This window comes from Morus notabilis, unplaced genomic scaffold (assembly GCF_000414095.1).
Source record: "Morus notabilis unplaced genomic scaffold, ASM41409v2 Scaffold879, whole genome shotgun sequence".
Classification (NCBI taxonomy): domain Eukaryota; kingdom Viridiplantae; phylum Streptophyta; class Magnoliopsida; order Rosales; family Moraceae; genus Morus; species Morus notabilis.
This window is the reverse complement of record NW_010366660.1, coordinates 114,915-139,116: the sequence shown is the minus strand read 5'-3', so window position 1 is coordinate 139,116 and position 24,202 is coordinate 114,915. Positions and strand designations below refer to the sequence as shown.

Genomic DNA, 24,202 nt, shown 5'->3' with positions numbered 1-24,202 from the left:
TTTTAGAATTAGAAAAAAAAAATCAGAGAAAATTGTAATTACATGCAAGACTTATGGTAATTTCGTATACCTATTCTAGAGTTGAACTCTTTATTAGCCGGTAATAATATAATTACCGAAACAGAGAAAATTTTAGTTCAATTTTTTTTAACAAATTTTTTATAATTATCATGAAAAGTGCTTTTTAACTAATAATCGTTAATCACTAAGACAAATAATCTAAAAATAACAATAATCAAGCAAATTAAACAACATACTAGCCAAAGAGAACTCCAAGATATCAATACACGCAAAAACAAGTAATATCAATCGATTTAGGAAGAAGAAAATTGTAAACTCCGTTTAGTTCGCTAATTTAAGTTTTTAATTCGAGTTGAGATGTAATTTTATGTGAGAGTTTTTTACTGTAGTAAAAAAGTTATATATGACTGTTTCTGAGAGCTTTTTACTGTAACTAAACTCAAATCGGTGAAATTAACGGATGTCACAAAACGAACATATCCGATCTAGATTTTTAGTATGATCACAAGTACAAACAGTGAAAATCTTTAAACGAAAATTGGCTAGCCAATGAACACCAATAACATTAATGGTGAACCAACTACAGAATCTTCGTATCATTTGCATATAATTACTGAACTGTTCGTGAATTATTTTTCTTTCTCAATGTTATTTACCATGTAGAGAAGGCAAAAGAGTCTTGGAATTATCTTATTGTTACTTGAATTATATACAAATTGAGGCCCGCCTATATATATATATATAGATATACCAATGATGAGTACAACACTGCAGTCACAAGATTTAGGTAAATTAGTCAGAGAGCTTTACAGTTCTCTTTCCTTTCCTGTTCTTTCTTTTTATAATAACCTCTAAAACCGACCTAGTTCCCTCACAGAAGATTGACAATGAAGAAGGAAAAAGCCTATACACTTCTCACGTCTCTGATCATCAGAAAGTGAAAGAAAGAGATAGAGAGCCGCTAAAGTGCAAACAGTGCAAATGCGCGTATATAGACACGAAAAAAGAATATCAATATATTGACTAATGCCAAAACATATCATATAATATATAACATGACTATGCATATATACTCGTCTCTCTCTCTCTCTCTCTCTCTCTCTCTCTCATATAGTTGGCCAACACATGGAACCACCCCATATCCAATCTCTCTAGTGATCCAGCTATTGCTTTAAGACCATCTAGCTAGAAAAGTGGGTGGTTTTCCTCTCTCTCTCTCTCTCTCTCAAGACTGCATAACTTTTTTCTTTTTCCTCTCCTTTTTTGTTTCCGTCTTAATCCATGGATAGTACGGCTCACTGGCCTCAGGTAATTAAACGTCGGACCTTTAATTTGTTTTCTTTTTATAATTTTCTTCTTCATGAACTGCATGAAAACATCAATCTTGATGATCTTGTTTTTAATTAGGGGCAAAAGCTGATATTTTGGAAAAAAAAAAAATATATAGTATAATTTGATTAACTTTGTGCTTTTGAGAATTTTCTTCTTTGGTTTCTTGCTAGCTCTAAAAAGGTAGTAGTTTTACTTTTTCTTTCAAAAAGATGATGATGTTTGCTTATCAGCTCAACCCCCCACTAAATATTATCTGAATTTTTGTTGGTCATTCCAAAATCTCTTCCATTTTATCTTGAAAGTTGAAAGTAGTACTGCACTTTTTCTTTCCCTTTTCTTTTCTTTTTCTTTTCCTTTTTTCCTTTCTTTTTTATTTTCTCTCTCCCTTCTTTTTCATATCATCTGATAAAAAGCACCCAGCTGAAAAAGCTAGTTGTTTTTGTTGTTGTTGTTATTGTTGATGTTGTAACCCTCACAAGTGTAAAGCACCTTCCTTGTTTTCTTTGTTATCTTGTTCTCTTCTTGTTTGTTTCCTTTTAACTTTCTTTCTCCATCTTTGTTCTTGTATGACAAATACTTTTCCATTAAGTTATGGCCTTTTCCTCAAATTTTTTTTTTAATCTTTTTCAGGGTATTGGAGTGGTTAAACCCATGGAGGCAAGTACTTCAAAGCAGGCTAATAATAATAATAATAATAATTCTAATAATATGTTAGATCAAAGATCAAGAGCAAGGCCTCAAAAGGATCAAGCTTTGAACTGTCCAAGGTGTAACTCAACCAACACCAAATTCTGCTACTACAACAATTACAGTTTGACTCAGCCTAGATACTTCTGCAAGACTTGTAGAAGGTATTGGACTGAAGGTGGGTCCCTCAGAAATGTTCCTGTGGGTGGTGGCTCAAGGAAGAACAAGAGATCATCATCATCAACAACAATAACTTCTTCTTCATCTAACTCTTTGTTACCAATATCTTCAGCTCCAAAGAAACTCAATGTTGATCATCATCACATAATACCACCACCAAGCTTAAATTTCCCACCTGATCAGAACCCTAAAATCCACCATGCCCAAGATCTCAACCTAGCTTATCCACCAACAAGTAGTCATCATGATCATCATCATCATCATCATCACAACAGTATCTCTACATCATTTGTGGAACTTCCATACAATAGTACCACCCGTATTGATCATAACAAGATCAGCCACACCCAAAACCCTAGCACTACTATGGAGCTTCTCAAGACGGCAGCTTCAAGGGATCATGGCAGCGGCTTGATCGGTTCATTCATGTCGATGCCGGTTAATAATCCAGATCATCATAACTCCAACACAATGTTCTCAACTGGGTTTCCTAATTTGGCTCAAGAATTCAAGCCTTCCCTTAGTTTTGGTCTTGATCATCATCATCATCATCATCATCATGGTTACAATATGGATGATCATCAAGATGGGAATCTCCATGGGGTTCAAGAGAGTAGTACTACTGGTGTGAGGCTCTTGTTTCCTAGTACTGATGATCAGGATTTGAAGCAAGTTTCCAGTACTACCACAACTACGAATACTCATGATCATGATCATGATCATCATCAACATCAACATCATCAGTTTGAGCTGAATATCAAAGGGCAAGGAGATATTTCCAACGGGTATAATTGGAATGGAATGTTAGGTCATGGAGGTTCGTGGTAAATAAACAGGAAAAAAAAAAAACAGACGTAACATTTTGGACATGAAGGTGGAGATTTTTAATTGTTTCATGATTTTATTTTTCTTTAGTGCGTGGCTTGATGCTCATCAAATTACTAACAGATTAGGGTACATTTGGGTTCTTTCTCGCTTTTTGTACTTTTTTTCTTTGAAAAAATATCTATTTTATTTATTTATTTTTCTTTTAACCTTTTTTCTTCTTTTAGTGTTTCTTTTGGTGTTTTAAATCAATGTGGGATGTTTTGAAGCTATATTTTAGGTCAGCTTCAAGGGTGTGGTGCAGTGCTGTATTCGTAAAGGTAGAAAAAGAAAACAAAAAACAAAAAAAGGCCACCAAGCAAGTCTTTCATCTCATATTTCTCCTTTTTAAGGCTTCATCAGGATCATCGTCAAGAAGATAATGCACCCATGGCCTTCTGATCATCATGCCTTTCATGATCTGCCACAGCTAGCAATAGTTTGAGACTTTTAATGTACTACTACTTCTTTATGAGTTCGTGTACTAAATAATTATATACATATATATATATATATGTATTCATTGTTCATGCTTTAGCAAGGGTTGCTAATTATTATGTTTTATATCATATACATCATGTATGATCAGTTTGAACAGATAGCTTATAATATGTTTTTTTGTTTTTTTTTTGTTTTTTTTTAAAGATTAGTAGAAGTGGGATCTGTGTGGCTTGATTATTCTAGAGGATTATAATTAATTAAGATGGTTAATTACCTCATTTGGAGCTTTAAAGGGGATGAATTAATATTAATGGGGAATAATGGCTTTCAGTCCTTTTATAACAAAAAGTTGCATCCCCTTTTTTTCTTTTCTCTTTTTGGTTGCCTACGGGTCAGAATTAATGTCGGGTCTTTTTAGCACCATCATCTTAATCTTTCAGATTCTTCCATCCACTAAAGCAATACATTTACATAAATAGGATTGTTAAGCCAATGAAGAGTGTGTGTGTGTATATATATGTATATATATATATATAGTGTGTTCACAAGTTAGGTATAAGTGATGACCCATCAGCCACAATTTCTTCTTCTTCTTCTTCTTCTTCTTCGTTGTTTTTTTTTTTCCACCTTTCATTTTTTTATTTTATTTCAATTTAAATCTAGATTAATATTAATATCTTGATAAAAATGATCTAGAAGCAAGCAAATTCCATAATCTCTGCCGCAAACCTGGATTGCTTTTAGCTAATTATATTGCTCGCCTTGTGATGATTTCTTTTTATGAGAGCACTCACCTTTGAAGGGCTGATCATCAGTCACCGCAATATGCACCATTTCCTTCAATGATTATTCACCGATCTCCAATATAAAGGCTCCATATTCTTCTCTCGTTTCCTTTTTTTTTTTTTTTTTTTTTTTTTTTTTTTTTTTTTTTTTTGTAAAGCCAAAAGAAAGCTTTACCTTTATAGTGGGCATTCTTTTCTTTATTAGCCCTTTAGAGTGGGACCCACACAAACATTCTCCTCGGTAACCGTGTAGTAGAATGATAATCTACTCCACTTTGCCAAATCCTCAAATATCTAGACTATGATCTGCAATAATTTATTATTTTATGACCACATCCTTAGATTTATTTTGTATCTAAGCTGTTTAGCACTAGCTAGCTAGGCCTAGGGATTAAAATTCCTATAGGGTAATTGGTGTCACCAAAGTCACTTTATTTTCTTTGCCGGATCAGTTTAGCCTCTCTTGGGCTCACTTTTCTTCAGCACATACAAATTTGTCAATAGTTTTATTTTTATTTATTATTTTAATTTTCTGGATAACGTCAAATTGTCAATGGCTTGAATTATAACGCCGAAGATTTCGAAACTCTATAATGGTGGTGACTATTTGGGATTGTTGTGACTTGGAGTGGCAAAAAGAAAAGGAAAAAAAAAAAGTAAAAATTTATAGTCAAAAATACTGAGTGTATATTTAGTTTATAAAATTATTCTCGATTTATGTGTATTTTTTATGAGAAAAAATACTGAACGAATCACGAATTATGATCCGAACCGTGGCACGAATCCATTAACCAAATGCTGGTTGAAATTTCTTGAACCTTAAAATTCAATGTAAAATCAATATTGTCCCCTTAATTTAGTATTTGTCCCTTTTGCTTAAAATTATAGAAGTTGATTTTTTTTTAAAGAATAGTTACAATTAAAGAGGTCAATAATAAAAATATCAATTATAAAAAGGATAGTTTACAACTATTTATTTATTTTTCTTGTGTCGTTTTTAGCTTGAAAATTGATAAGAGTAGCTTGCTTCATTGCATGTAAAATATACTTAACAACTATACCATTATGTCTACGACGATCATCACCTTCATTAGGATTCATACCCAGCTGCTTGATAATTAAAGGTCATGTACATAAAATGGCCAAAATTTTGGAAAGCCATATCTGGAGATGTTAATTGGCATTCATTGACTCCCTTCTTTTCTCGATCATGATGTTATTGGAATTATTGCCAAATAAGACATTAGAGAGCCCGTGAAAATAGGGAAAAGCCGAAAAGGAATATCCATGAAATATAAGGAAAATCAATGCTTTGTTGAAAAAAAAAAAAAAAAAAAACGACCCATTTGATTCGTTGAAATGGCAAATAAGGTTGATCTAGCTTGGTTATACCATGCACCCTAGCACGATATATATCTCGTGTTTAGAATTGATCTCACTTTTATTTTTTACGTTTTCGAGAAAAAAAAAAATAAAAACGTTCCATTTGGCGTAATAAAGACAAAAAACGGAAATGAAAATGATTTTTAAATTTAGTTTAAAATGAGAGAAAAATGAAAAACGACTTTTAATCTTTTTTTCATTTTTTATTTTCATTTTCTCATCTCTGGAGCAAAGAGAAAGAGAGATATTAATGGGTTTTTTTTACACTAAAAACAATCTATTGATAAAACTATCAAACGCAATTTTAAAAATAATTTATGTTTGAGATTAAAAACGTTTTCATTTTCATTTTTATACAAAAAAATAAAATCATTTTAAAACGAGTTTTAAACACGTCCATAACTTTTATTTATATAATTTGTTATACTAAGTGATATGGTCAATAAATTAGTATTTTCAACAACAACAAAAGTTAAGAAGTTTCTGTAAATAAATTCACCATTTTTTTTTTTCCTAATGGACCAAAACGTACAGCAAATTTTACCAACAGTATGGAAATATTTTACCCGTCATTCATGATGTAAATGTGTGTAAGGGCCTGTTTAGTTCACTGATTCAAATTTTTAATTCGAATTAAGATGTGATTTTATGTGAGAATTTTTTACTATAGTAAAAAAATTAAATGTGACTGTTTATGAGAATTTTTTACTGTAACAAAATTTAAATTCTAAACTCGAATCAACGAAATCAACACGGCCTAAGTTTTATATAGAATCGTATGAAGCTCAAATCGTTGATTTCATCGGGATGGAAAATACAAGGCTATACCCAATACTCAATAGCCACAAAGGCGGCTCAACGACAAAAAAAGGAGTGAAGAAAGTTTTACTTACGTCACGAGAGAGCGTTATTGCTTTCCAATTCCATGACAAGAAAGGAAGAAATTCTTACAAAAATTTGTAAATGAACGTATAAAACGAGTAATGTCACATCACATCTTAACATATATATTATTTATATCTTAACAAAATATACGTCTCATTCATTTCGTTAGTTCGAATCATAATTTAAATTTTTATTATAATATTTTCTTTCATAAAAATTTAAGTTTAATTTTTTATGTTACACTTTTTCTCTCACATAAATTGATTTATTTTTAACTCAAGTTTTTAACTCAAATTAACGAAATAAACAGACTATAATAAACAATGTTTTGATTTTTTCTCATTTTATCATTCAATGTTTAAAAACCGTAAAGGTTTCTTTTTCGATTTAAAAATCTTATTACAAATTTATCCCTTGTGCATTTTGGAAAAAAAAAAAAAGACACAGAATTATCTTTAATAAGTTATTTCTTAAAAAAAATGTTTCAAACATTCAGAAGATAAGAAACGTCCCTACTACAAAACTAAATTTTCAAAAAAAAAAAAAAAGAATAAATTATATAAAAAATTTAAACTTGGACATGTATTTATGAAATCGCCCCAATATCCATGCCTATTATCTTTGCCACTACTTGAAGTCAAAATACGATTGTATCCCGTTAACCCATGCCTTTCAACCCTGACACTGTAAACACTAAGGGTATGTTTGGTCGGAGGGAATGGAATAGAAAGGAAAAGTCATTCCATCAAATTTCATTGTTTGCTTTCATTTTTTGGGTTAGAAAGGGCTTTCCGTAGGAAAGCCCATTCACTCATTTTGAGTGAATGGCCATTCATGTGGAATGGCTTTTCCATTCAGCCCATTTTATCATTTTCTCCGTATTGTCCCCGAGGCTCCCAAGGCTCAAGGGAGAAGAGAGAAACCTAGGGCTCCCATCGCCGTCGCGCCCATCCAAGCTCCGATCGCCGTCGTGACCACCCGAGCTCCCATCGCCGTCGCAACCCGAGCCGTTCTTCCGCCGATCGAGTCTCGCCGGAACCCTTCCTTTTCGGCCTTCCTCCACTCTATTTGGCTCGTTCAATCTCGTCCTCGTATTTCGATTTCCTTAGATCCGGTTGTAGCTTCACCGGCCCCTCTATTTCCGGCAAGGTCAGGTCAGCCACCCTTTCTCCTTCTTCACCACTCGCCTCACCTTCTACTTTGCCCGATTGGGTCCTCTCTGGCCCTGCGCTCTCTCTCTCGCCCTCATTCTCATCACGACCCCGTTTACCGATTCCGTTCACCTCTAGTCTTCCACTCCCGGACCTTCGTCTGCGTCTCTCCTCACGACCCCGTTTACCGATCCGGTTTCTTCAACTTCGACGCTCTCGAATCCGATTTCGGATCACTCGGCGTCCCCTGGTGTAATAAGTGTTTTTTCGCTTAGATCTGATCTCATTTTGGAATTTTCCGTTTGGTAATTGAAGATTAGACGATTAGTTTTCCGGTTTTGAATTTTTGATCTCTTATGCGGATTAGCTAGGTTAACCAATTATATCAGATTGTTATTAATTGATGTTTATTTTCTAACAATTGATTGAAGTGGCAATGATCTGGGAATTTGCTGATGATTTTGAATAAGATTGTTTTATTTCTAGTTTATTAGTGATGTATTTGGATTAGTGGAGCCTTAAAGCCTCTGTGTGTGTGTATATATATTTATGTAGTTTGATCCCAACATAAAATTTGAGATTTTAAATTGTGCTGCTTAGTTACTGGAGCTATCAAATGCAGAAAGAATACTGCAAGGGCCCCTAACATTTTTATACCAACTCATATGGAGATTCATAACTTGGGCAAAATCTGAATTTAATTATTTATCTGAATTTGTTGCACCCAATTTCGGTTTTGTGTAGTCCAAAAGGAGAGAAATTTGATAATTGAATTCTCAATTTTATTGTTCCAACGTTATTGTATACACTCAATTGTATATATGTAGTTCAATTGATTATATATATATATATATATATAATCGTGGATGTTGCAGGCATAAGTGTGGCAAGTTCAAAACATGTTTTTCATGCTTTACTTGCCACGGTAGGATGTTGCAGGCATAAGTATACTATCTTCATTTTCACTTTTTTTTTTGTTTTACCACGGTAGGATTGCAGGCATAAGTGGATGTTGATTTTATGCTTATTTTTATTGACTATAAGTGATATTATGTTATGACTTAGTGATATTATTTACAAGGGATGAGATGTTGATTTTTTTAAAAAATTTATGTATGCATTAATTATTAAGAAACTATAGTGTGACAATATTGCATAAAAATTATATTGACAGGGGTTAAAATTATATTTTTCACAGAACATATAATGGTAGATGTCAAAAGTTATCATATTTAAGCTTCTGATAATTTATTATTACATAAAAATATCAAATATTATTTTTTTTACAATTAAAATATAGTTTTTAAATTACTATCTTTCAAATAAAAAGTTTTTTTCAATAATTAAATTATGTTTTTACTATTTTAATTAATTAAAATATTAAATTATTTAGGATTATTAATCAAGGGTATTTTTGTCGAAATACAATTTTTTCAATTCCATTCTATTATCAACCAAACAGCATAATCCTCATTCAGATGTTGATTCCATATTTCCAATCAAACAATGGAATCAGTTTATGATTTCAGCGCATTCCAATTCCATTCCCATTACCATTCCCATTACAATTCCGTCACTATAACCAAACGCACCCTAATAGATAGTCATTCTTTTAGGATAAATTTTAAAAAATACGTCTCTTTTTAGTTTTACTTTTTAATATTAATTTATATATTTCTACTTTTTAAAGTAAAATTAGTTAAAGAGTAAATTTTTTTAAAATAAATAATTTTAGTAAATCAGATATTTAAAAGAAAGTAGAATATGTAATTTTTTTTTAAGCCCAAATTTCAGGCCCCAATTCAGTGACTCAAGTACTCTCTACAAGAGGAGGGAAGAAAAAAAAAAAAAAAGAAATTGTGTTCGTGGAAAAAATTCTCACTTCCATGCAAGTTCATGGGCACAGCTCAAATGTCTGCTCAACTTGTGGAAGTCATCACACATTCAGCACCATCACCACCGTTGAAATTGAATCATGATTACAAGATTCAGTCTCATAAGCCCACCAATCTTTCCTTTCAAAGAGCAGTAAATTCAAGCTCTTACGCTTCCATATTCGAATCCTGTCGATGCCCAGATTTGGGAAAACAGGTTCATGCCCACACTGTCAAAACCGGCTTCTGTGGGCACGAGTTTGTGGAGACCAAGCTGCTCCAGATGTATGCAAAATGCGGCCGTTTGGAGGATGCCGCTCTTGTGTTCGAGAAAATGCCTCTGAGAAACTTGTATGCTTGGACTGCTATTCTCAGTGTCTACGTTGATTGTGGCCTTTATGAAGAAGCTCTTTTTCACTTTATGGAATTGCAATTGGAAGATGTTGGGTTGGAATTTTTCGTGTTTCCGGTTGTTTTCAAGATTTGCAGCGGACTCAGGGCGCTGGAATTGGGAAGACAACTTCATGGGATTGTTGTGAAGTCTCGGTTTATCACGAATTTATATGTCGGTAACGCTCTAATAGATATGTATGGAAAATGTGGGAGCTTAGAGGACGCGAAGAAAGTTTTGGAGAAGATGCCAGAGAAGGATTGTGTTTCATGGAATTCTATTGTTACGGCCTGTGCTGCCAATGGAATGGTGTATGAGGCATTGGACTTTTTGGATGGGATGAATTCCGATAAGCCATCGCCTGATAAGCCATCGCCTAATCTTGTTTCTTGGAGCGCTGTTGTTGGAGGCTTCTCGCAGAATGGCTATGATGAGGAAGCTATAGAGCTGCTGTTTAAAATGCAAGCGGCAGGGTTTGGACCAAATGCTCGAACCTTGGCGAGTGTTCTTCCGTCCTGTGCTAGGCTAAAAAGGCTAAACCTTGGCAAAGAAATCCATGGCCATATTACCAGACACGGGTTTTTGTCGAACCATTTTCTTGTTAATGGATTGGTTGACATGTACAGAAGGTGTGCTGATATGAGGAGTGCTTCAGCAATATTTTCAAACTTCTCTTTGAAAAATGCGGTGTCTTGTAATACGATGATTGTCGGGTATTGTGACAACGGCGATGTATCCAAAGCCAAGGCATTGTTTGATCATATGCAGTTGATGGGTATTGAGAAGGATGTGATTTCCTGGAACTCGATCATCTCCGGCTATGTGGATAACTGGTTGTTTGATGAAGCTCTGTGTTTGTTTCAAGAGTTACTGAGGGAGGGGATTGAACCCGATTCGTTTACTTTAGGAAGTGCTCTTACTGCTTGTGCTAATATGGCATGTTTGAGACGAGGAAAGGAGATACATTCCCATGCCATTGTAAGGAATTTGCAATCAAACACCTTTGTGGGTGGAGCTCTGGTGGAAATGTATTGTAGATGCCAAGACCTAATGGTTGCTCAGAGAGCTTTTGATGAAGTAAGTGAAAGGGACATTGCTACATGGAACAGTTTGGTATCTGGCTATTCTCGCTGCAATCAAATAGAGAGAATTCCAATATTTCTTAAAAAGATGAGAGAAGATGGCTTTGAGCCGAATGTATATACTTGGAATGGTATTATAGCTGGTCATGTGGAAAACAACCATCTTGATCTAGCCATGGAATTGTTCTCCGAAATGCAGAGTTCAAATTTGCGGCCAGATATATACACGGTTGGCATTATTTTGCCAGCCTGTTCAAGGTTAGCAGCAACTGAACGAGGTAAACAGGTTCATGCGCATTCAATTAGATGTGGGTATGACAAAGATGTATACATTGGAGCAGCGCTTGTGGACATGTATGCAAAATGTGGAAGCTTGAAGCATGCATTTCTGGCTTATAACAGGATTTCGGACCCTAATTTAGTGTCCTACAATGCCATGCTTACTGCTTATGCAATGCATGGACACGGGGAGGAGGGAATTGCCTTTTTTCGCAAAATGTTAGAAGATGGGTATAGACCAGACCATGTGACTTTCCTTTCTGTTCTTTCTTCATGTGTGCATGCTGGATCGGTTGAGGCAGGTAGTGAATTCTTTGATTTTATGAGTTATTTTGATGTGAACCCCACACTTAAACACTACACATGCATTGTTGATCTCCTAAGCCGGGCATGTCGGCTAAAAGAAGCTTACGAATTTACTCAGAAACTGCCAATGGAACCAGATTCTGTTTTGTGGGGTGCTTTGCTTGGAGGCTGTGTTATTCATGGTAATGTTGAGTTAGGTGAAATTGCAGCAAAGAGGCTAATAGAGTTGGAGCCGAATAATACCGGGAACTATGTTCTGCTAGCTAACTTGTATGCTTACACAGGGAGATGGCATGAGCTAGCTAGAATGAGACAGTTAATGAAGGATAGAGGAATGCACAAAAGTCCGGGGTGCAGTTGGATTGAAGATAGAGATGATATTCATGTGTTTCTTGCTTCTGATAAAAGTCATGAAAGATCAAATGAGATCTATGCTACTTTAGACAATTTGATTATGCACATGAAAACAGGGTTTACAACTAGTTTCTGATTACATACTTATTGTATAACACTCTTGTGCGAAGATATGCGCACAGTTTCTACAACTTGACTCTTGCCACAATTATCAGCCATTCTAGAAACTAAAATACAAACAAATGAACAAAATTGCATTATCTAGAAAGCAATGAAAAATAACCATTAGTTTTATCGCGGCCACTTCAATTTAAAAAAAAAAAAAAGGAGCGACCCCTATTCAAACCGAAAGAAGTACCTCACCTCATTTATGAAGAAATAGTAGGAGCCCAGCTACAACTATGAGAATTTGCGTTTGTTTCATCTTTCTAAGAGTGGTCTGATCAAATAAGGGATCAGAACCCCTCCAGGTATGTGAACTAGTCATTAATGGTTGACTTCATTGGTAGCCTTTTGGTATCGGCAGTTTTGTAGTAATATTTCCATGAGGGATTTCAGTACAGGTCCAAGGACTCAAGCACCCGACGGGCTTGGATGTGCAATGCGGTTAGTCTCTGCTCTGGATCAAGAGTTGAGCCAAACTGACTAGCTGCCCATATCAAGGAGGCAGACTTCTCCCCCAAAAGCCGCCTTATGTCTTCTTGTATGGATGCCAATGGAGGCCTTCCTCGTCCATTTACATGCCCTATGAGAAGCAGCAAGAACTCTCCACATTTCAACCTAAGAATAGGAGGAGAAAGTTGCTTCTCAATTATCATTACAATAAACTGGAAAGAAGTGTGTCATAGCCTCAAAAAATGAATGATTGTGCACAGAGAGAGTAAATGATCAACTATGTTTAAATTCTTGAATTGATACAAAATATGTTGCGATCAACTACCAAACATTACTTCAAAAACTGCCCCCGTCATATTGTTTCTTCTCTTCTTAAAAATGCAAATATCTATTACTTCGTGTCTTCTGTAAATGCAAATACACTGTTGTTGCACAATGATGTTGGATGTACGTAACATGTTGCAAGCAGAAACATAAAATATCCGCTCGAAAGAAAATGGCAAAGAAACAAAATAAAAAACCTGAGATTCTCATCCACTTGTTTGTCTCTGATAAGCTCTGCAACTTCCTCAATACCGTTGCATGCTTCGAAATCCTGACAAAAGATGACAAAAAGAACATTTGCATATTACATCTGCTTAGTAAAACTCGAAATGCCCATGTTCTTTTTTTTTTTTTAAGCTTTTCATCTCTTTAGTTTTCTTTTCTGCTTGTTTAGAAGATACTTTATCCTCTTTTCTTTGTATTTGATTCAACTATCAATAAAAGGGAAGTTTTCTTATCAAAATAGACTATCAAGAGTAAATTAAAGGATATCTCATATCTGCTAGTAACTAATAGATGAATAGTAATATCCAATGTACCATTTGATTGGCTGATGAGTCCAACATAATGGAGATCAACGCATCTAAGCATGCCCCTTGTTCAAGTACTCCCCTAATTGATAAAATGTTCATCAAGACCTTCATAATACAATGATTTCTCTTTGGTCAGGAAAAAAAAATGCAAAACTAATTCTAAATGAACAATCATAGTAAGAACTGAGCTTCAAAGACCTGAATTGCTTTGTACTGATGGGCTAACACCGTACTCTCTGTGTGGAGCAAACAGCAACCTTCCAAAACTCGAAGCGCAAGTGAGACTTCAGCATCAGTGGAAGGGCTAGAGATCTTCATGGGCTCCACGCCGAAGATATGATTCAAGTTCGCTACAATGTCGTCTTCAGACTCTTTCAGTGAATGTTGAAAGAGAACTGGAACAACTGTCGAATTGCAAAGAATTGCATTGGATCAGCAATTTTTATACAAAACAAAACCTAATCCCAAAATCAAGACTTGTTTTCTGTCAATTTTCGCGCAAAATTTCAGAAAAACACAACAGACGAAATCGCGGATGAATCACAAACTCCATGACCTGAAGACAATGGAAATTAAAGAAAACAAAGTTGAAAATTTCATCTTCTTCTTGTCGATAAAAGAGAAACCTTGAAGGTCGGGAATGGACTGAGTCTGAGAGAATAAGTTAATGGTGGAATCGGACTCGGCAACGGATCGGAGGAACTTGAGGAGAGTTCTGACACCGCGGACTCGGAGGAAGGAGAACTCGGCGCGGGCGTCCCTGAGACCGCTGCGGAGAGCGAGAGTGACCTCCCGGTAAACTCTCTGTTCGGTCAAGGAATTGACGAGCTCTCCCACCTCCGTCGACGGTGGCTCGGCCTCCGGCTCCGGCCAAGCATTCTCCGGTATTATTCCCTCGCCCCACAGTGCCCTCTTCAGGTACATTCTCTCCCTCCTCTCCTCTATGTCAAGTCCTCTCCTTTTTCTCTCTCTCTACTTTAAGAAATCAGCTGTCGTCGGGAGGTGAAACGGCGGCAAATGGATGATTGTCGTTGTCGTTTTCTCTCTCTATTTTTTTTTTCCTTTCTTTGCTTTTTTTTTTTTGTTTTTTGTTTTTTGTGTTTTTTTTTTTGTTTTTGTGTGTGTATGTTTGGTCTTGAAAACGTTTTTATAATTTGTTGTTTTATCTTTCATAGTTTAAGCATCCGTCCATATTGTTTAGTGGTTGATAATTTGATAGTTCTCTTAATTTTAGCAAATACATCTCTAAATTGACGTCCATAAAATGACGTTAAAAAACGACAACAATCTATCGGTTTTAACCTTTACGGCATAAAATGACGTCCTCAAGAACGGTACAAAATATTTCAAGGGGCAAAAGAGTACGTCGTTTTTCTGTAAAATGACATCAACTTCAGTCGACAAATTATGACTGCTGCTTGTTGTGAACGACGATCTGTTATGTTATTCACAGTTAAGGCGACAAGAAGTTTCCCCGGGTGAAGGACGTCAACTTTTACGAGAAACTACATGTCGTTTTCATACAAATGATACAAAATTTAAGAGGAATAATATGTTTTTGTATATGTTAACATAAAAACGACACGTCGTTTACATACTTAAAGTATACCATTTTGGTAACTGAAATGAAACCACTGACGTTTGAAAGATTAAACAACGTTTTTTTTTAACACGAGAAACTCAATGACGTTTCTAAAAACATTGTGACGAACAACAAATGGCACTTAAAAGTAAAAAGTACGTAATTTTTTCATGCTTGAACGAGAACATTGTCTAAGGCGAATTGGCATGTTATTGTCGTTTCCTCTCTGAATGTTGGCAATGTTTCTAAGGCGATAAAGGGTGTCGTTCCTTTTTTTTTTTTTTTAAAGTAATAACACTCGTTTTTCTACGACAAACTATATTGGGGATCAAGACGACGTGAAAATTGTGATATAGAAACAGTGTTTCGTTGTCTCATACAAGCGACAGCACGACATGTCGTTTTTATCTTGTCCACATAAATCGACATGTCGTTCTAATACATACACGGTAGACAGTATACGACGACGTACAAAAAGGACGGCAAACTTCATTAGATTATACTTATTCTTCGTGCTAACAAAATAAATAAGATAGGTAATAATTGAAAGCAATATTCACAATCACCTCTTAAATAGAACATTTCTCTAGAAGAGCTTCTTGATAGAGCAAAAACAATCTCAAACCTAATAGAGCAAATTCAATCTGCTGAAAAAGTATAGAGTTCTTCACCGCATACCTCCAAAATGTAAATATATGTAAGTTTGAGCAAAACTTGCTATTATTGGAAACTTGTTATTTTTCCACATAAAACAACTATCAAGCTCCCACGCAGTAGGCTATGGAGAAATAAACATATTGCTAAAAACTTTAAAAATCTAACCCCCAAAACTTATCTAGTTCTAAATCATATTTTTTCTCTCGATTGGGTGCGAAGTGCTAACTTAGTTGGGGCGTGACAAGTTTTCCATGATACAAGACGCTATTCGTTTCTTGTTATAAAAGAGCAACAACACAGAATGTAAGCATACATTTCTCTATGAAGAGCTTCTAGATTGTCCACCTTAAATTGTTGCAAAGAATGTAAAAACAAAATCAAACTTCCCATTTCTCCATAAAAGGGTCAGTTCAATCTGATGTTAAGTCTAAAGTTCCTTGACAGAATACTTACGAAATCCAAATATATTCGAATTTGAGCAAAACTTATTAACTTAAAATTAAATGGGAACTGGTTCTTAATCTTATCCTATCCAAAGTAACTATCAAACTCCCATGCAGTAGGCAATAGAAAGAAGAACTAAACAGATTACTAAAAACTTTAAAATCTAAACCCAAAACTTATCTAGTTCTAAATCATCTTTTTCCTCTCGATTGGGTACGAAGCGCTAACTTAGTTGGGGCGTGACAAGTTTTCCATGATACAAGACGCTATTCGTTTCTGGTTATAAACGAAAACAACCACACAGAATGCAAGCATACATTTCTCTATGAAGAGCTTCTAGATTGTCCACCTTAAATTGTTGCAAAGAATGTAAAAACAAAATCAAACTTCCCATTTCTCCATAAAAGGGTCAGTTCAATCTGATGTTAAGTCTAAAGTTCCTTGACAGAATACTTACGAAATCCAAATATATTCGAATTTGAGCAAAACTTATTAACTTAAAATTAAATGGGAACTGGTTCTTAATCTTATCCTATCCAAAGTAACTATCAAACTCCCATGCAGTAGGCAATAGAAAGAAGAACTAAACAGATTACTAAAAACTTTAAAATCTAAACCCAAAACTTATCTAGTTCTAAATTATCTTTTCACTAACTGGATACCAACTTAGTTGCGCTGTGATTAGTTTTTCTTGATACATGGCGCCATTCGCTTCTAACAGAAGGTTATTAAATTTATCTATCCGAAACAGTCAAGAAAATGTCATGCTTGAGAAGTTCCAAAACATCATTAACACAATCATTCCATTTACAACTTTCCAATTCCAACATGGAGGAGAATGAACAGCAAAAAACAATGACAATTCTCAAATGGCTGAGAAGTTTCTGTACAAGATGAATGGCACAAAGCACTGATAAACTTGCATCAAAACATAACAGAACTGAGAGGAAAATAAAGAGAGACCACATTGATTACCAATTCTCCTTCACAATTTTGGACTTCTCAAATATGAACTTCCCTTCTTTGTACTTCTGTGACGCCTCATAAGCCCTTTCATACTTCCACCCCAACACCTCACGGCAATCAGCACAAGAGATATCAGCAACCGTATGGAGACCAGTCATGAGATGTCTGTCTTCTTTCGGCCCCACAACGATGTTCATCGCGTGGGAGAACAGAAAAGCTCGGCCATGTCTCCCCTAAGAAGGAACATAATTTTCGAAAAAGAATGTTACGGAGATTCTAGCCAATTACCTATTACCACAGTCTCAATCCAAAATGCATAACCAGAACGCAGTTCTATATAACAGACATGAAAAAACAAAAATGGAGTTACAAAATCAGGCCTAAAACAGCTCTGGTCTTAATCCTATGTTTCCTTCTTATTTTGACACAAAGCAAGAGAAACCATATTCACAAATTGATAGTTTTCTGAAAATAACTTCTAAAAAATCCCCAAAACAATGAAGCATACCACAGTTTTTCAAGCGTTTCAACTTTTCAAAACAATGATCACATGAGTTCTTCACACTCAAACTTGGTAGTATAAAAAGAAATTTATTACAATTTTGGTAAAACATAAGTGCGTCTTACCTGAAAAGCTTTGGAGACAATATCATCATGAAGAGAAACATGGTTCCGGCAATTACAACAGCTGTATAATCTAGGCCCTACCAAATCCGCCATTAATTAACAAAAATTCAGCTTTAAAACACCTCACTGCCAATTAACCAGAAAGAGGAAAAAGGAAACTTAATTAAAAATCAAATCAGACAGGTCAAGAAATGGAAACCCAAGTCACAGTACAATCTGATGAAACCAAAACATGAATAATTAGAGATGAAAAAAAACAACAAAAAGCATCAATTTCTTTACCTACAACAAGATCAATGATGACCCAAGTGCCGGGAGCAGGAGATAAGAGCACAAATTGGTGTTAACGTGCAAGATTGGACCAAAGTGAATTAAATTTATGAGCAAAGATTCCAAAATTAAGAAAAAAATGGGCTTTTTCTACTGGTGTGATAGAGACGTGATTGGCATGGAAGAGTGAACGAGAAGAACACCAAAAGCCAAATAATACTAGTAATCAATCAATCAAGAAGAACAAGTAATAAATAAAAAAATATATAAAAACCCACAAAAAAGGGAAAAAAGATTTCGTCTTTGGATTAAAAAAAAGCATGAATTTTTTTAAAAAAAAATGGAAATGCAAAGCAGATTAATTAAAGTAAAAGGAAAAAAGATTTCTTCTTCGGATTAAAAAAAGCATGAAATTTTAAAAAAAAAAATGGAAATGCAAAGCAGATTAATTAAAGTTTTGTTATTTAAGGGCAATGGATGGGGATCTGAGCTGTAAAATCAAAAATAGATCATTTAATTTTTTAACAATTAGACTGGGAATTCAAGAAATTCCTTTTTTATTATTCTTTCCTTGGACTGTGAGAGATATTTAGTAGAAGATTAGTACTTAAATGACTAGAATTTAACGAAATATTCTGAAAATTTATTTGATAGAGAAATCACAATATTAATTTAAAAACAAGATTATATATATATATATATATATATTTTTTTTTTTTTTTTCTTTTGGGTTCCTGCGTATAAAATAACAAAAATTTCCAAAGACTCGACCTAGAGTCCTAGAACTTACCTGACCAGTGAGTGTGACAACCGAGTAGGTATTCATCGTCATGGTTACTTGGACGACTGAGGAGAGAGAAAGAAGAGAGAGGATTTTTCTGCAATATTTTGGTTTGAGGGAGGATTTTTCTGCAATATTTTAATTGGGGATGACTTTCAGCTCATCATATAGACTCACGCGCGCACAATGTGCGTGATGCAAATCAGCACCTTTATTTGTTATTATATTAAACTGCCATGAAATTTATACACAATTACATGGAAATTTCTTTTGTTTTTTAGATTTGTGGTGAAAAATAACTAGGCTTTGATGTTACATATTTACCTATGTATTATTATTGTATTAAAGAGAATAAATTCCTTTTTCTAGTGTATAAAGACTACTTTTCAGTAAGAAATATTTTTTTAACGCAATAATAAATTTTTCTTTTAGAATTATGAGGTATGTACTTTTTTATTCTTTTTTTTAATCTTTATACATTAAGGTATTTAACATCAAAACAAAAGAAATATTTAAAAATAAATAAAAAAACATGATTACGGCGATCTAAAAAAAATCCACATATAGCGTATTTTGTTCGTTACCTAACATAGATTTTTTTTTTTTTCCCCTTTCAACAAAGTTATTTCATGCCGAAATCTTCTAAGCAGAAAAGATTGGACCACCCCAAACTAGAAAACACGGGATAATTATGGTAAAAGCACGTTTAACTATGGTAACAAGGACTCCATCAAATGAATACTAATTCAGATAATTCATCAAAGTTGGAGAATTTGATCATATGATGAATACTAGTTCGGATAATTCATCAAAGTTTACGAATTTGATCACATGATAACTATTAAGACCTCGTTCGTTTCGCAGATTCAAGTTTTAAATTCGAGTTGATATGTGATATTTTTTAAAAGTTTTTAACTGCAGTAGAAAAAAAATTTAAAAATTTTTAATTGTAAAAATTTAAATTGAAAACTCGAATCGGTGAAATAAATGACCCGTTTAGTTCGAATCGGTGAAATAAGACCTCGTGAAATGAACCGGACTAAGAGACCTAGAAAATTACTTTAAGCACTCGTGAAAATAATATTAAAAAGATAATCAATAAGGGTTTGTTCTTTTGAGTGAAAAACTCAAAAAAATGCAACTCGAGTTACAACTTTATTCAAGTTAATGTTCTTTTATATTTAAACTCGAGTTCAAACTCGAGTTTATGACTTAAAACTCGAGTTCAAGTTTCCCCTTCAACTCGAGTTCAGAAACTCCAACTCAAATTAATGAACAGTATTTTTTCTATTCTTAAAAATGCTATAACTTTTTCGTTTTAATTCTTATTGAGATGATTTTTTTTTCTATGTGTTGACAACGAAATGACGAATAAAACCCGACCCATGTACCCTATTAAAATTTTTCATCAGCATTGAGTTTTTATTAAAATACTATCTAAATACAAATTTAAGTTTTGACTCACTCAAAATGATTATTATCTCAAATCATAACTCAAATGTACACAACCAAACACAAACTCAAGTTACAAGTTCACCTTAAGTTATAACTCAAATTTAACTCAAAAATTATACTCAAATTAAACTTCAAAAAAACAAACCCAGGATGCTAATTCGAGATAATAAAAGGTCGTTCACTTCATAAATCACATTTGAATAAGTCTAACTCGAGTGTCAAAGCATATGCCAAGGAATCGGAATGAACGAAACAACTAGCTGATTCAAATACTATGGATGCCCCCTCGCCCACCCACTCCCCCCAACTTCAAGCGTGTCCCTTACTCAAGGGCATTTTCTTCAATCAATCCAAGCCAAAGAAACTGCTTATTTTCAAAGTACCGAACTTGCTTTTCTAAAGGTGGATAAGCACACCACCAAACTGGTCAAATTTTGAATCTTCAGATAAGATTTGAGGGCTTGTTTTTTTAGAGTAAAATTTTTTAAAAATTTAAGCTCAAGTTATAACTTTATTTAAGTTTACGTTCGTTTGTAAAATTTAAGTTTGAACTCGAGTTTTAACTTAAGTTTGAGGTTAAAATTTGAGTTCAAATTTCTCCTTCAACTCAAGTTCTTAAACTCAAACTTAAATTAATGAATAATATTTTTTCTATTATTAAAAACGTTATAACTTTTTCATTTTAATTCTGATTGAAATAAATTTTTTTATGCATTCCCAACAAAGAGACGAATAAAACCCCACCTATATACTCTATTAAAATTTGTTTATCACCATTGAGTTTTTATTAAAATATTATCTGAATATAAATTCAAGTTTTGATCAACTGAAATAAAAACTCAAATAGATTTTCAATTTAAATCATAACTCAAATGCGTACATCTAAACACAAACTTAAGTTACAATTTTAACTCAAATTATAACTCAAAATCTACACTCAAATTACCATGACTAAAAAAAAAAACCGAATAAGTCCTTCCATTTTCCACCAAGTAAAATAATGCATCATCCTCTTTGGAAAGTTTGCGTCAAAGAGTTTTATTCCTGAGTCCTTTTTCTCTGTAAGCAAAACAAAAACCTATGGGGCGTTTGGTAGATGGATTCGTTTCCTGATTTGAATCATGATTCGTGGTTCGCTACAGTATTTTCTCTCATAAAAAATACACGTAAATCAAAAATAATTCGAATCACATAGTTTGAATCCTCCAACCAAACGAACACTCAATCAAAATCTTCAATATCATTAATGCAAAAATTTCTTCAGTCCGGGGACCGTACCAATTCTGCAAATATAATAATTTTGTTGGCTTTTGATGTAACACTCATTTTGTAAATATACCGCTCAATACAATTAACACTAACTTATTTCAATTTTATCATATTACGTTAAAAAATTACAAATTTATATGAAAACTGTTACACCAGACGTAAGTTAGTTAGGAGATTCGTACCTCGATTCGAATCATAATTCATTATTTTATAGTGTTTTTTCTCACAAAAAATACACGTAAATTAAAAATAATTTTAATCTTATAATTTTAATCTATCTACCAAACGTCTCGAAACATAAAACACATTACTGCACTGTCCATACATATATAGGCACAGAAACTTAAATACCATCCATTGATCAATTCATACAATGACATTATTTACTTTAGTAATACAATCCCATGGGAGAATATCACTGTTTTCTAGTACAACTTTGCAACCTTAGCTATCTCGATTATGAATTTCCCTTCTTTATACGTTTGAGTAGCATCATAAGCTCTCACATACTTCCAACCTAGTACCTCGCCGCAGTTGCTGCAATAGATGTCAGCAATAGAAAAAACGCCAGTGATCAACTCTTTGTCCTTTTTCTGCCCCACAACGACGTTCATTGCATGAGAGAACAGATATGCAGGTCCAGATTTCGCCTAAAACATCAAAATTTTGAGCCAAATGGATGAGAAATCATTTTCTCTGAAATGGGATTTTTTTAGCACATGATTTGAAATATATGTGTCGTAAATATATATCTTGTCCATAAAATGGATATCTATAGAAAAGATTGACTATGTGGTTCATGAATGATTTGACTATTTGGTTCATGAATGACCAATAACTCAATCAATCTGCTTAATCCATATAAGATGCTATCATACACTAATAGAAGCTTATATTTTATTAGTCGTGGTGTTAGATACTACTGAGGTCCTCGAACCTGTTTTTTTCTTAATCCATGTGTCGAGATAGTGAGAAAAAAAAAAACCCTTTTGTTTAAAAAACAACTCAATCTACAAATTTTTGCATAACAATTTCAGATTCAGAATAAAAATCAACAACAAAGTAGAGTAAGTCTTTGTACCCAAAACTTCTTGGAAACAAGGTCGTCGCGCAGGGCAATAGGATTTTTGCAATTTCTGCAGTTGTAGAGGGGCTGGCCTCTGAAATCCGCCATCGAATACCAATTTAGATTTGCAATATGAGGAGAAAGTGGAAGATCCTTTATAAAGCAAACTTGCAGATGAGAGGATTTTCAAGAATGTTTACGGTGGAAGATAATGTAGTTATCCCGGAGCCAGCAGTGGATGATGTTGACTATAAATGAATTGGGGAAAAAAAAAAGCTAAGCTTAGAAAATAGGTGGGGCTGAAAAAGACAAAGTTAGGAGGTGAAGGGATAGTTCAAATCATCTGTTCAAGTGGGGTTGTGATGCTAATAGTTGTATCAGCGTATTAGAAAACGACCTCAACAATAAAAACAACAAAATAAAAAGGACAACGCCGTCGAAATGAAAACCAGGAGGAAGTTAAAAAATAGGAACACAATGAACGACAACAAAATGAAAAGCTACAGATAAAGAACAATGAACACTAAGGCCGACATGAATACTAACAAATACAATGCAAGTACAAACGACATTAATATTAAGGGTCCGTTTAGTTCGCTGATTCGAGTTAAGATGTGAATTTATGTGAGAGCTTTTTATTATAGCACAAAAGTTAGATGTGACTGTTTTTAAGAATTTTTTAGTGTAACAATCTCAAATCGATGAAATGAACGGGGCTTAAAACTATGAGAAAGTGAAAAATAGCAAGAACTTTGAAGACATGAAAACTTAAACGACAACCAAATTAGAAGAACAATAAAAGAAAAAAGGCAGGAACACTGAAAACGATAACAGATTTTTTTTCTTAGGGAAACGACAACAGAATTTTAATCGCCAGGGATACTAAAAACGACAGTAAAATTAAAACGAAAGATACACTAAAAACGACAACAAACGTGAAAGCCAGGAGAACTAAAAATGACACGCACAAACGACAATAAAGATTAGAACTCCAAATAGAAAACAGAAAGGGTTATTTATGTTTTTGTACATTTTGTTTTAGATTTATTAAAAAAATATACCGTTAATTTTAGAGTGTTGCAAATGTATAGCAAATTTGTACCATTTTATAGTCAACACCGATTTTAACCTTTAAAATTTTCAAATTAACCTTAGTATAGTGATCTAATTGTGTGCTTTTCCAGTAATCATAAACCAAAAGTCTTATCACTAAGGTTAATTTGGCAATTAACAAACATCATAAAGTAAAAAATAGATTAATACATCCAATCTCGTAGTAGCTTGCAAATTGCAATCCTACCTCCTAACAAGAACTATAAGTTCGACACGAGTTAAACGGGCAAGCCCGAGGCCCAATTCGGTCCTAAATGTTTGGACTTTAAAGAGAACTGCCACAAATTTTTGAATTGGATTAATATATATCAAGAGACATATATTATTACAAAAAATACCACAAGTTATCATATTATATTTAAAATGCCTAATATACCCATAGAATACCAGGAGATAATACTAGTATCAAACAGAGATACCCGCCATTATCTGGCCACAAAACTAGTATCTAGTTGAGATACTCGATGGTATCTGGCGAACAACTA

At 33.9% G+C, this 24,202-nt stretch overlaps 5 protein-coding genes across 6 annotated transcripts; 2 read left to right on the top strand and 3 right to left on the bottom strand.

The window, feature by feature from the left end:
• The first annotated feature begins 1,167 nt into the window (after nt 1–1,167).
• Nucleotides 1,168–3,590, top strand: LOC21395090 (dof zinc finger protein DOF4.6). The gene is made up of 2 exons (XM_024174010.1): nt 1,168–1,329; nt 1,984–3,590. Exons 1-2 carry the CDS (start codon nt 1,303–1,305, stop codon nt 3,046–3,048), a joined length of 1,092 nt encoding a protein of 363 aa, XP_024029778.1. The 5' UTR covers nt 1,168–1,302; the 3' UTR covers nt 3,049–3,590.
• A 5,904-nt stretch (nt 3,591–9,494) lies between these two features.
• Nucleotides 9,495–12,173, top strand: LOC21395088 (pentatricopeptide repeat-containing protein At2g13600). The gene has a single exon (XM_010110925.2). It carries the CDS (start codon nt 9,626–9,628, stop codon nt 12,149–12,151), a length of 2,526 nt encoding a protein of 841 aa, XP_010109227.1. The 5' UTR covers nt 9,495–9,625; the 3' UTR covers nt 12,152–12,173.
• A 41-nt stretch (nt 12,174–12,214) lies between these two features.
• LOC21395087 lies at nt 12,215–14,539 on the bottom strand. Its single transcript, XM_024174005.1, has 5 exons — nt 14,114–14,539; nt 13,686–13,891; nt 13,494–13,592; nt 13,152–13,225; nt 12,215–12,795 (listed from the first exon to the last, which is right to left on the bottom strand). Exons 1-5 carry the CDS (start codon nt 14,409–14,411, stop codon nt 12,570–12,572), a joined length of 903 nt encoding a protein of 300 aa, XP_024029773.1. The 5' UTR covers nt 14,412–14,539; the 3' UTR covers nt 12,215–12,569.
• Nucleotides 14,540–16,935: 2,396 nt separating this feature from the next.
• On the bottom strand, nt 16,936–18,985 carry LOC21395086 (protein yippee-like At4g27745). 2 transcript variants are annotated; one of them, XM_024174013.1, is made up of 3 exons: nt 18,824–18,985; nt 17,764–17,889; nt 16,936–17,369 (listed from the first exon to the last, which is right to left on the bottom strand). In XM_024174013.1, the coding sequence occupies exons 2-3, from the start codon at nt 17,854–17,856 to the stop codon at nt 17,142–17,144; spliced, it is 321 nt and encodes a 106-aa protein (XP_024029781.1). In that variant the 5' UTR covers nt 17,857–17,889; nt 18,824–18,985; the 3' UTR covers nt 16,936–17,141. The 2 variants fall into 2 exon arrangements, with proteins under 2 accessions (XP_024029781.1, XP_024029780.1); XM_024174012.1 differs by lacking the exon at nt 18,824–18,985 and adding an exon at nt 18,046–18,312.
• Nucleotides 18,986–21,832: 2,847 nt separating this feature from the next.
• On the bottom strand, nt 21,833–22,890 carry LOC21395085 (protein yippee-like At4g27740). Its single transcript, XM_010110922.2, has 2 exons — nt 22,620–22,890; nt 21,833–22,188 (listed from the first exon to the last, which is right to left on the bottom strand). The coding sequence occupies exons 1-2, from the start codon at nt 22,710–22,712 to the stop codon at nt 21,964–21,966; spliced, it is 318 nt and encodes a 105-aa protein (XP_010109224.1). The 5' UTR covers nt 22,713–22,890; the 3' UTR covers nt 21,833–21,963.
• Between the last annotated feature and the right edge of the window lie 1,312 nt (nt 22,891–24,202).

Excerpts from the sequence above, each read along its gene's own strand:
- LOC21395090 (XM_024174010.1), top strand. The coding sequence starts at position 1,303 with ATGGATAGTACGGCTCACTGGCCTCAG. Across the intron at positions 1,330-1,983 it reads GTACGGCTCACTGGCCTCAG|GGTATTGGAGTGGTTAAACC; the intron begins GTAATTAAACGT and ends AATCTTTTTCAG.
- LOC21395087 (XM_024174005.1), bottom strand. The coding sequence starts at position 14,411 with ATGTACCTGAAGAGGGCACTGTGGGGCGAGGGAATAATACCGGAGAAT. Across the intron at positions 13,593-13,685 it reads ATCAGTACAAAGCAATTCAG|GTCTTGATGAACATTTTATC; the intron begins GTCTTTGAAGCT and ends TGTATTATGAAG. Across the intron at positions 12,796-13,151 it reads CAAGTGGATGAGAATCTCAG|GTTGAAATGTGGAGAGTTCT; the intron begins GTTTTTTATTTT and ends TCCTATTCTTAG.
- LOC21395088 (XM_010110925.2), top strand. The coding sequence starts at position 9,626 with ATGGGCACAGCTCAAATGTCTGCTCAACTTGTGGAAGTCATCACACAT.
- LOC21395085 (XM_010110922.2), bottom strand. The coding sequence starts at position 22,712 with ATGGCGGATTTCAGAGGCCAGCCCCTCTACAACTGCAGAAATTGCAAA. Across the intron at positions 22,189-22,619 it reads TTGTTTCCAAGAAGTTTTGG|GCGAAATCTGGACCTGCATA; the intron begins GTACAAAGACTT and ends TTGATGTTTTAG.
- LOC21395086 (XM_024174013.1), bottom strand. The coding sequence starts at position 17,856 with ATGGCGGATTTGGTAGGGCCTAGATTATACAGCTGTTGTAATTGCCGG. Across the intron at positions 17,370-17,763 it reads TTGTCTCCAAAGCTTTTCAG|GGGAGACATGGCCGAGCTTT; the intron begins GTAAGACGCACT and ends GTTCCTTCTTAG.